The sequence below is a fragment of the Hypanus sabinus genome, chromosome 17 (genome assembly GCF_030144855.1).
Source record: "Hypanus sabinus isolate sHypSab1 chromosome 17, sHypSab1.hap1, whole genome shotgun sequence".
In the NCBI taxonomy this organism is placed as follows: domain Eukaryota; kingdom Metazoa; phylum Chordata; class Chondrichthyes; order Myliobatiformes; family Dasyatidae; genus Hypanus; species Hypanus sabinus.
The window spans coordinates 21,084,382-21,096,353 of NC_082722.1; the positions used below are offsets into that span (position 1 = coordinate 21,084,382).

The window sequence follows — 11,972 nt, forward strand, 5'->3', positions numbered from 1 at the left end:
GACGGAATATCCTGGGGATGAGGCAAAGTAGTTTTCTTTCCTGGAATGATCGGGGACTGTTCAATGGAGATTATGACTGGGCAGTAGAGAAAGACAGAATGGCTTATTCAGAATCTTATTCCTTTCTTTTTACAATATTTTTATTCAGAAGAAAAAATGATTTACAGAGTGTAACACATAGATACATCTCAACATAACTTGTGTACATTTCATATATTGTAATAAATTTGATCAAAATGTTATAGCATAACACATAAAGGTATACCACTCTGTAATCAAAAATTTAAAGATAGGTCATACATCGTAAAAGAATATTTTTATATATATAAATTTATATATAAGTATCTTATTCCTAATTTAATTACTTTTACTTTTTCCAGTGATAATCGCTTCCAACAAATCGAAGACGAAATTGATCCATTATCTTCCTAACTTATACATGTTATATCGATTAACAATCTTTGTCTGATTGCAAGAAAGGAGAAAAAGCAATGCCTAGGTCTTCACTCCTTGATAATGTATAGGTCTAAACTACAGTCAGATTCTCAGCTTCACAGTTTCTTTGATGTATTTACGTCTGCGTACAATGCATGTTGGTTTTGATGTTTGGATGCTGAGGTGTTGTTGGAATCCGGAAGCTGCAGTGAAGCGTAAGTCAGCTTGTCAGCTCCATTTCTTTTAGTCTGTGAAAATATTTCAATATCCGAGATTAATCAAGAATCCATTGATTTGAACAAATCAAATCAAAAATTTTAAAGTGAATTAGTGATGCACTCATAAGCTGTCAATTTTAGACTTCTGCCGTTTCACACAAAATCTATGTCAACATGTTTTTCAATTTTTTTTCTTTTTGATTGATATGGTATTTCAATTCGATGATCATGTAGAATCATGAGCGTTTCTTTAATTACTTGAAATGAAGTTGAACAAAATCGAGTTGGCAGAGTAGGTAACTCTTTAAGGCAGCAGGTATGGAACAAAATATTTCGCTAACTAAAAACACAATAGCATTTTTGTGTTATATGTGACTGATTGCGACAAACTGTTTCGTCTATAGATCTTACGGGTGTTTCCTCCGTCGCACCTGCCAACAGAGGTCCAAATGCAAACAGACACAGTCATCAGTGGATACCGCACAACTGATAACTGAACGGTGGCACTTCGTTCATTCGTGCAGTAAGGTTACTGCCTTATCACAGTTCGGTATTTCCATGAATAACACCAATGTTCGGTTGGTTCAGTATTCTCGGTTATTATCAGAGATTCGTGTTACTTATGGAGCTGATAATGGGCGTTGGAACGGATGGCTTTTCCCAGTTTCATCCTTATTAGTGTTTCCTCATTTGCAAATTACATATAAAATTAGATTCGTAAAAGCAAGGGGTAAAATAAAATCTCGAGAACTTCCGTGGATGCTGGAAATCCTGAAGAATACCAAAAAAAAAAGAAAATGCTGACGGAACTCAGTAGAGAAGGCAGCATGTACGCTATAAATAAACTCAATATTTCTCACCGGAGCGCTGCATCAGGACAGCAAAACAAAGTGGTCAGAAGCTGGAATAAGCTGGTGAAGGAATACTAGATGGCAAGGGATAGGAGAAACCTGCTTGGTAAGAAGGGGTGTAAATGATGGGTGATGGAATGACGTAGAAGCTGGGAGGTGATGAGAGAAAAAGGAAAACGGTGCAAGAAGGAATCTATTCAGAGGAGAAAGTGGAACCTGGAAGAAACAGAAGAAGGAGGGACACCGCTGGAGGTGATGGGCAGATGAGTAAGAGAGAAGAGCTGAAAAGGAGCCAGAATTTGTAATAAAGAAAAAAAAGAGAAGGGGATGATGAAATAAGTATCTACTGTTAGAAATAACAATATTCATGAGTTCAGGATGGAATCCACCCAGATGGAAGAAAAATGTGAAGCTATTTCGAGGGTGTTTAGTTGTAAGTGGTACAGTGACAAAGATCTGCTAAGGTCTGTAAAATTAACCACTCTTGGGATAATGTTTATATACATATATATGTTGGAATCGATTGTTAGGGATGAGATTATTGAGTACCTGGAGACACAAGACAAGATAGGCCTAAGCCAGCATGGTTTTCGGAATGGAAAATCCTGCCTGACTGACCTACTGCAATTTTTGTAAGGAAATTGCAGGCAGAATAGGCAATGCAGATGTAGTATATGTGGTGTACTTGGATTTTCAATAGGCATTTGACAAGATGCCGCACATGAAGCTGCTTATCAAGATAAGAGACCATGGAATTACAGAGGAGTTACTAGTATGGGTGGAGCATTGGCTGATCGGCAGAAAACAGAGAGTGGAATCAAGGGATCCTATTCTGGCTGGATGCCATTTGCCAGCAGAATTCCACAGGGGTTGGTGTTAGGACCACTGTTTTTTATGGTACATGTCAATGATTCCATCGATGGGTTCATGAGTTTTGGCTAAATTTGCCAAGATAGGAGGAGGGTTGTGTATTGTTGAGGAAACAGAGAGCCTGCAGACAGACTTAGGTAGTTTAGGGGAAAGGACAAAGAATTGGCAAATTAAATACAATGTATTTAATACAAATACAAATTAAATACAATGTATTTAATGCAATGTATTGTCCTGACCATATACATACACATAATGGCCATGCACGTTGGTGGAAGATTTAAACGTGCAGAATATTATCCAGATGGGAAAATAATTCAAAATGCAGAGATGCAAAGAGACTTGGGAGTCCCGGTGCAGGATACCGAAAGTTTAACCTCCAGGCTGAGTCGGTGGTGTAGAAAGCGAATACATTGTTGGCATTCATTTATAGAGGTAAAGAATATAAGAACAGGGCTATGATATTGAGGCTCTATAACGCACTCGTGACACGACACTTGGAGTATTGTTTTCAGTTTCGGGTTCCTTCTTTTAGAAAGCATATACTGACATTGAAGAGTGTTCAGAGAAGATTCACGAGAATGATTCCAGGAATGAAAGGGTTACTCTATGAGGGACGTCTGGCAGTTCTTCGGCTGTATTCCCTGGAGTTCAGGAAAATGAGGAGAGATCTCATAAAACATTGCGAATGTTAAAATGCCTGAACAGATTAGATATGGCAAAGTTATTTCTCATGGCAGGGGAGTCCAGGAAAAGAGGACAGGACTTCAGGATTGATGGAAGTCCATTTAGACAGAGATGCAGAGAAATTACTTTAGTCAAAGAGTGATAAATATGTGGATTTTCTTGCCATGACTGGATGTGGAGCCCAACTCATTGGGTGCATTTAAGGCAGAGATAGAAAGGTTCTTAATTAGCCAGGGCGTCTAACGGTATGGAAAGAAGGTAAGGGAGTGGGGATGACTGGATGAATTGAATCAGCCCATGATGAAATGTCGGAGCAGACAAGATCAGCGGAATAGCCTACTTCTGCTTGTATATCTTCTGGTCCTATGTATATATTTTGCCTGGCTCGGTATCGAGCGGCTAGCGTAACACAATTAAAGCAGCAGTGATCCAGGTTTACTTCCCGTGCCCGACTAAATGGCGTGTTTCTAAGTTTTCCCATGACCGTATGACTTTCTTTTTGCACTCGGGGTTTCTCCCACAATCCAAAGATGCAGTAGTGAGTCGGCTAAATTGTCGCATGGGCATAATTGGGCGGCGCCAACTGTTTGGGCCGGACGGCTCTGTTACAGTGTTATAACTCTGAAGCAAATTAATATGTTAGTTATGGCAATCTCTCTGCTTTACCGGAGAATAGATAATGTGCTCTTCTTGTTGTCGATCTTTTTGAAGTCCTTTGCTCCCCGTCAAATTTAGTGAAGCATAGGCAGTGGTATGCGCCACAGAAGCATGTTCAGCCTGTTAGAAAAATAGCATATTTAATGTTGATAACGGATACAAAGGTCAGTGGTCATGAACTAAGTTTGATATTGTTCGTATATCATATTGGACGTGAGATACCAAAACCATTTCAGTCTGGAAGTTCGTATGTTTACGTTAGATTTCTAAAAAAAACCACTTATAACCAGCCTATCAATCGGAACGGTTACTCAGGTCTGGCCATCTCTTTTTTTTTCATCTCTTATGTCATATTCCTTCCCCTATTCCGAGTTCTGTACACGGGCTTTATCCGATGCGTTTCTGTTATGCACCCCTACAAATTAGTGTAATCATTGGCATGGACCAGATTTTGTACCCATGATGCAATTAAGATCTGTGATCTTCAAACTCGCATTATCAAGGTTAAGGACATTGGTATAAATGGCAAGACTTGATGTACTTTTCCAGCCTGGATTAACTGAGTTAGCAAATACTGTTGAGCTGATTGTTGTTGTTGGTGAGTCAATTAAATTGCATTCGAAATAAGTAGAGCAATTTGATATGCCCGTTACAGTAAATGGTTAAAATATTATTTTTCTGGCTGGAAAAATAACAGAGCATTCTAGAGCAACAAAGCAAAGGTAAATAATTTATCTTCAACTTTCCAGCTTCAACTTAGACATTATTCTCAGAACCGGTCCTTCATTTTGGGAAGTGACACTAACGCTGATAGAAGTTCCAATGGTGCACTAATATCGTGAAGCCAGAGATATATGACAGACTTGTTTTGGTGATATTAAAAGTTGCGGCAGCAAATACCGTTACGTAAAAGTAAAAATATCCGCTGAAATTGGGAAGGTGATTAATGGAACACACGTAGACGTTCCCAGTTCTACACAGATGGGTATTCAACCGATAAAGGTTTAATATATTATATCAGGAGAATAAAGGTGACACAAATTTAATAGCATTCAACTGCTGGAACTATGAAGTAAAATAAACAAATAAAACACACAATAGGTCAGGAAACACGAGAGCAAAGAGAAACAGTTAACGTTTATGTTACGTTCTGTGGTGCGATGTGCAGTCTGAAAGGACAATGTTTCCACGTTCCCAAGATGTCGTTAGAGATTTTTAATTTGTGGATTAAATCGAAAGTGGGAGATTACAATACATTTATAAGTTTCTTGCATTTCTTTGAAAATTGAGGATGATAATCATTGATCGTAGCCTTGTGGAGCAGAAGGCGCCTTGTGGAGTTCCGTTAACATGTGGGTATAATTATGCACCAGATACTACACGGTTTATTGTACACATATTCGATTTCATTGCAGATTGTGCAATACTGTATGGATCGTTGTTGCGATTTGGGTTTAATTACTGCATATAACATTCCAAAACAAGATTGCGTTGCATTTTCAATTTTGCTTACGCTAAGTTGAAATCAAAGTAACACATATTGCGAAATGATTCGTGCGTGTACTGTATTTCGCCTTTCACCACTACACCGTGATTCATGTAAGCCGACATTTGACATTTAAAACATCTCAGTCTCAGATATATACTTAATTATTCGTCACACAAAGAATCATTAACAGCCTAATTTCCACTGGTATATATTACCGTTCATCTTAATGAAACCTATTAAGAGCTGGTGTGGAATCCTCAAAGACTATAGCAAGCAGATTAAACAGGAATATTCAAATACATCTTGGATCAATACTTCAAAATAATGAGTTATTGGAGAGTATCATTCTTTCCTGCTGCGTTCCAAATGTTAGAACAAAATTAATTTATAATATCCTACCATATGCATACGCCGCTCTGAAAGAAGACAAAAATTTCACCTACCTGCTCTTCATTCTGACATTTGTCCAGAGAACTTCCGTTAAACCCTTAAGAAAAGTAAAATAAATTATTTGCATTGTAAACATTGGATTTTATTTGTTTGATACCAATCGAATACATTGCGTAAGAGGAACTGCTGAATTTACGGATCTTTTAGAAAGCATTTTGTGGTGTCAGTTGTCTAAATACTGTACATCCACATCACGGCACTACGCTCAAGAGTCTTTGACTTTTAACGAAGCTGTAAAGTGATAGCAGCATAGTAGCATAGGAATGGCCGGACTACATCTAAATACTGTCGGTAAAATGAAAAGTAACATCAATGAGACATGCATGACTTCGTCAATGTTCTTCACACAGTCACAGTAACCATAGCCCAACGCGAAGTTGTTTACGCTTCAAAATATGCATTCGCCATTGTATTGAAAACGACAATTGAAGTATTCCAAAGGGATATATCGGCATTTATGAACAAGATACAGCATGTAAATACAACTAATGGACTGGTGGAATTATTGCATCTACAGATCCCGCTTCTATTGTGCCTGATGATTATTTATGTAAGCCAGTTAGAACATCTAAATCACTGTCTATTTTTTTTTACAAATAGAGATATTTCTCAGCGATGAGCGTCCTTACCGTGCGATTTATTTAACTTGACTATCACCAAAACTATTATCAGAGCTAAAATCGTCGTTCCGCCCGCTGCACATGCCAGAATGAATTTTGTATCAGAGCCTGGTGAATCAAAAGGGGTAAACAAGAAATTGTGAAGCATTTATACATCTAAAAACAAACGCACACATGAGAATCAACAATGTCAAATATTTTATAGGCTGCTTTCAAATCTCACTGCACAATATTGGAAAATATATCATAAAACAGGAAATGCAAATTCCCACCTTTGTTATATCACGATGAGATATAGAGTTTAAGTTTTGCTTTGTCACAACTTCTGCAAATGTTCAAAAGTTTGCTACCTTACAAATACTGCGCGAATTTAATTTCTTAATTCGTCTTACACGATTTAAACTAACGGACAAAACACGTTCGTTTTGTTTTTATCACCTTTCACGTTGAATAATCACTGTCAATTACTAAGCTTCAAAATTGGTCATTCTTCCGTGTTTGTTTAGCTGTTCAGTCACTGTCCTTAACAAGTTTATATTGACCCCACCACAATGACTTATAAGCGTTCCATCTTATATTGAGCGCAAAAGATTCTAAACATGCTGAAATACAGCGTAACACAGAAAATCCTGGAAGAACGTAGCCGATCAGGCACATCTAAAGTGTCGACGTCTACAGCCGGGATCCAAAAACATGACTTCATCAAGACACCACATTACCTTGATCATGTATGTAGCTGAAACAGGCAGGCACCGTGAGGGAGACATGCGACACCAGACAGATGTAAACATCTTTTCCTGCAGTAGACTGCGTGATTTCCAATAAGCTAGAAGCTTCGTACAATCCACCCACGCTCCGGTTTGTTACACTCTGTATTCCAGTGTGAATTTGTTTGTTATTTATTTGCCAAACGATTTCTAATTTCTCCGGGTAGAAGGCAGCCGTTTTACAAAGGAGCTTTGGAGAAGCCGAAAACCCTCCAATTGGAACAATTTCCAATGGAGTTGGAGGAGCTTGAATAAAAACAAATTTATATTATGTACCTCCAATTAATTTCAGTGCAGGTAGGTTCCTTTATCTCCCCGCCAACTGGCATAACACTCTATCAAATGAGTTACCCGCCAGCACTAAGCAGTATTTACTAAATTCTTTCCATTTCACGTTCTGCTTCTTGTTGCCCAACCGTACACACACACAACACTAAGCGAAATACTGTTCTTCTGGGGCCAAGTTGCAAAATACAACCAGTATATATAGTCACACACAACACATATAGTTACCATCCAGCAAGGACAGACACTAAATAAGCAAAATACAACAAAATAAAGTCCCCTTGGGAGATGGATGAAAGGAAGATTTCAGAGAATACACCTCGACAACGAAGTTAAGAGGTGCTAATTGAGGAAGACATTCTCTTTCGAATAGTATTTGAGCTTTATTGCACAGTTGGGTTTGCGGCGGCCGTTGGCTTTGGAAAGCTGACTACTGTTGGATTTTGCTTTTTGTATCAAGCCGGGGCTACAAACCCCAAAATATCACAGATTTCTATAGTACAAATGCACATGGAGTCTAGCATTCTGGTCTCTCAACTGCTTAGGGAGTGTTCTAGGTCTTGGAGTTGTTCTTTCCTGTCTTAAACACTCAGTAACGGAGCTTTCCCTGGAAAATGAACCATTCCTGCAAGAGATCCCCCATATTGAATGAGGCAAATCATCTCCTCCGTGAAACAACCAGGAACGCAAATGCAAATTGGTATTAACTGGATTGGTTCTATAGTTCCATTCTTTCTTAACCTGAAATCCTGCAGCAAAACTGTCGACAGTCACTTGGCACTGTTATAGGATCGTTTGTAGAAATTGCGAGCCCAACTTTCAGGTTTTGTAAACGTGGACTGATTCTGCCACGGCTATGGTCAGTGTCCAACAGAGGAGATTCAAACGTTTGATTGCTTTATTTGTTTATCACAGCAGTCAGGATTTCGCTCTGCCTACAATAGCCATCCCAAGTTGCCTGACTCCACTTCCCACGCCTATACCGACGTCAACGTTCTTGGCCTTCTCAAATTCTAGGTGAAGGACAATTCTAACGTGAAAAAATCGAAGGGCTTCTGCAGATACACTAATCATAAAGGGTTAGCGACAGGAAAAAAATGACCCATTTGAAGATCAGCGGGTTCAACAATGCATGGGGCTGAAAGACATGCCGGGGGGAAGGGGGTAGATCTGATACATTTCCATTTGTGTTTACCCCGGAGACGTACACAGTGAATATACAACAAAAGCAAACCAGAAGCAATGTTATGGCCCATATATGGATTAGAGCCCGGGGGCAAATTAGGGTGCAGAAGTCCCCAGAACATGGCAAGATGTCCCATCGGACCTCCTAGCAAGATAATGCAGAAAGTGAAAGGGTCTAGAAAGAGGTATTCAGAATGTCCTTACTCGCGGGTGAAGTGCCGGAAGACTACTGTATAACTAATGTTTTAAGACCATATGACGATTGGATATAGGAGCCGAATTATGCCATTTGGCCCACCAAGTTTGCACTGCCATTTCATCATAGCTGATATTTTCCTCTCAGCCCGAATCTCATGCCTTATCCCGCAGCTGTTCATGCCCTAACCAATCAAGAATCTATCACCTCTGTTTCAAATATCCATAAAGACTTGGCCGCCATAGCTGCTCTGGCAAAACAATTCCCCTTCATCTCCTTTTCGAAAGGATGTCACTCTATTCTGAGGCTGAGTCCTCTGGTCTTATATTCTCCCACCGTAAGAGACATCATCTCTACGTCCACACTATCAAGTACCTTCACATTTCAATAAGAGTCAATGCGGTCGCCCAGATTTATTCCCCTGAAAGTAGTGAAAATAGGCCCAGAGCCATCAAACCCTCTCATATGACTAGCTATTTAATTCTGGAATCATTGGTCTAAACCTCCTTTGAATCTTCTCCAGTTCAGCACATTCTTTCCAAGATAAGGGGTCTAAAACTGCTCACAATGTATCATGACGCACCAACAGTGCTTTATAAAGTCTCAACATTGCATCCTGGTTATTCTATTTTAGTTCTCTTGAAATGAATGCTGCTATTGCTTTGGGTCCCTGTTCATAGTCTCAACCTGCAAATTAACCTGTATGGAATACTACACACGCATTCCCAGGTCTCTTTGCACATTCATCTTTTTGTGTTTTCTATCCGGTTAGAAAATAGTCAAAACTTTCATACACTCTACCAAAATGCATGACCTCACACTTCTCGACAGTGTATTCCTTCTGCCATTACTTTGCCTATTCTCCTAACCTTTCTAAGTGCTTCTGTCGCCTCTCTAATTCCAAAAAAAAACTACCTGCCTGTCCGCCTCTCTTAATATCGTCTGCAACAGAGCCATCAATTTCATCATCCATATCATTGACATATAACCTAAAAAGAATCAGTCACAGCACGGAACCCTGTGAAACACCATTAGTCAGGGGCAGCCAGCCAGAAAATTGCTCCCTTTATCCCCATTCTTTGCCTCTTACCAACCAGCCACTGCTTCATCCCCCCTGCAAACTTTCCTGCAATACTTTGGGGTCGCAGGTTGTTGAACAGCCTTGTGCATGGTCCCTTGTCAAAGGCCTTCTGAAAATCCAAGTACACAACAAATGATTCTACCTATCTTTATCTATGCTGCTTTCCATTCCTTCAAATAATTCATTTTGTCTGGCGAGAGTTTCCCTTCAAAATATCATGCTGACTATGGACTGTCTTATTATGTGCCTCCAAGTAATCTAAGACCTGATCCTTAATAACGGAATCCAACACCTTGTCGACCAGCGGGATACACTGACTCACCTACAGTTTTGCTTTTCTGCCACTGTACCTGCTTGAAGAGTGGAGCGACATTTGCAATTTTCCAGTCTGTTAGGACTATTCTGGAATCTTGTAATTCTCGAAAGATCTTGGCTAATGCTTCCACAATTTCATCAACAACATTTATCAGTATCCTGGGATGTACATCATCTGGACTGGGTGAGTTACCTCCCTTCAGATATGTCAGTCTCCCAAGAACTTGCTCTGCAATTATGTTTCAAGTTTTGTCGTTTTTCACGATATACTCCCGGAATAAGCCAGTATATTATAGACCAGTTGGTATTACAGAAAAGTGGGTCATTTATTGGAAGTTGTTGTAAAGAATGGTATAGATAAATATTTAGGTACACTGGCCTTTACTGGAAATAAACAACAAAATTTTGTGCAAGGTAGGTTGTGTCTAACCAATCTTAATGAGTTATAGAGCTGATTCCCATTGACCTTGATGAAGGATAACAGTGGATTAAGTCAACATGGATTTTAGCAAGGTCTTCGGAAAAGTTCTGCAATGGGGTGGTGGTCTGATCAGGTACGTTCGCTTGGCATTCAGGATGAAGAAGTAAGTTGTATCTAACGTTGGCTTCGCCGGAGAAGCCAGAGTATGGTAGCAGATAACTGTTCTTTGAACGATGGACTTTGATTCGTGTTGTGTCACATGGCTGTCAAGGATTGAAGGGGGTTATGGACCAGGTGGGCTGAAATTAGCAGATAGAATTTAATGAAGGTAATTGTAAGCTGTTGTTCAACCCTATCAAAATTTACTTTGAACTTGAGAGGTATTTGTTTCTCCCCATTTTGTATGGTGAAAGAAATATAGATTTTGCTAGTCCTGCTTGACAAACGTTGGAATGGCAACTTGCAGTGCATGCGACAAATTGTTACTTGATATTGGAATTAACTCGTTTGGAGCCGGGTATTATTCCTCTCTACTTTTGATGCGGATATGGAGCATTGTAATGCTGCATACAGACTTTCTGATAAAGATTATATAAGTTTTCATATTTTGTGTCCTCTGTGATAACGAATCAAGCTATCCAATTCCAGCCATTCACATCAGTATGAATAGTATTTCGACCACTTGCTTGCAAAACAATCCTAACCTTGTTTGAAAAGTTGTATTCAAAGTACCTTCTCGATCATAAGGGTAAAGTCCAAAGATATCAGAAACCTTGGACACTAGTTTTAACTGGGAGATAGCTGAGGAACAGGGCTGGACTAACTGCAATGGGGAGAATTTGGAGTAGTACGGTACGATAAACAGAATTAATTCTATAAAGCTCTTTAATTCTATAAAGGTGCCACATAAAATGTGATTAATTCTTCGGTTCTTTATAATTCTGAACTTAGAACATCTGGTCTGAGGAGTATTTAAACGTGGAAATCATATGTACTCCCGCCGTTTGTTTTATCAAATAGATATATTTTATCCCTGTCTCTAAGTTTGATGTAAAATGCACAGAGCTGAAAATCTCCAAACAGCCACACTCACCGAACACAGTGAGCCTGGAGCCACTTCCTCTCCCGAGAAATCTTCCTTGAATCTTTGCTTCACAGTAATACATTCCGGAGTCAGCGACTGTGACATTCCAGAGCACAAGTGTTCCCCTTCCCCTCTTTTTAGTAAATTGTCTTCTGCTGTCCCATTGTAAAGATGGGTTGTCGCCTTCCCTCCACCAAAGAACGTCAACAGTATCTTGCAATAGTGGAAATTTGCATTTCATGGTAACATTCGCACCTCCCGGGACGGTCAGGTCCGGAGGGAACTGAGATACTTCGCACGCACTTACTTTGGCGGCTGCCGTAAAAATAATCAAGATTATTAATAACAGTTAAACGCAGTG

General features: G+C 39.5%; 1 protein-coding gene across 1 annotated transcript; it reads right to left on the reverse strand.

Annotated features, from left to right (window-relative positions):
- Positions 1-391: 391 nt before the first annotated feature.
- Positions 392-11,702, reverse strand: LOC132407148 (tyrosine-protein phosphatase non-receptor type substrate 1-like). Its single transcript, XM_059993447.1, has 6 exons — positions 11,621-11,702; positions 6,997-7,290; positions 6,287-6,385; positions 5,651-5,694; positions 3,728-3,838; positions 392-683 (listed from the first exon to the last, which is right to left on the reverse strand). Exons 1-6 carry the CDS (start codon positions 11,691-11,693, stop codon positions 552-554), a joined length of 753 nt encoding a protein of 250 aa, XP_059849430.1. The 5' UTR covers positions 11,694-11,702; the 3' UTR covers positions 392-551.
- Between the last annotated feature and the right edge of the window lie 270 nt (positions 11,703-11,972).

Excerpts from the sequence above, each read along its gene's own strand:
- LOC132407148 (XM_059993447.1), bottom strand. The coding sequence starts at position 11,693 with ATGTATTACTGTGAAGCAAAGATTCAAGGAAGATTTCTCGGGAGAGGA. Across the intron at positions 6,386-6,996 it reads CAGCTACATACATGATCAAG|GCTCTGATACAAAATTCATT; the intron begins GTAATGTGGTGT and ends TTGATTCACCAG. Across the intron at positions 684-3,727 it reads AGCACATTATCTATTCTCCG|ACTAAAAGAAATGGAGCTGA; the intron begins GTAAAGCAGAGA and ends ATATTTTCACAG.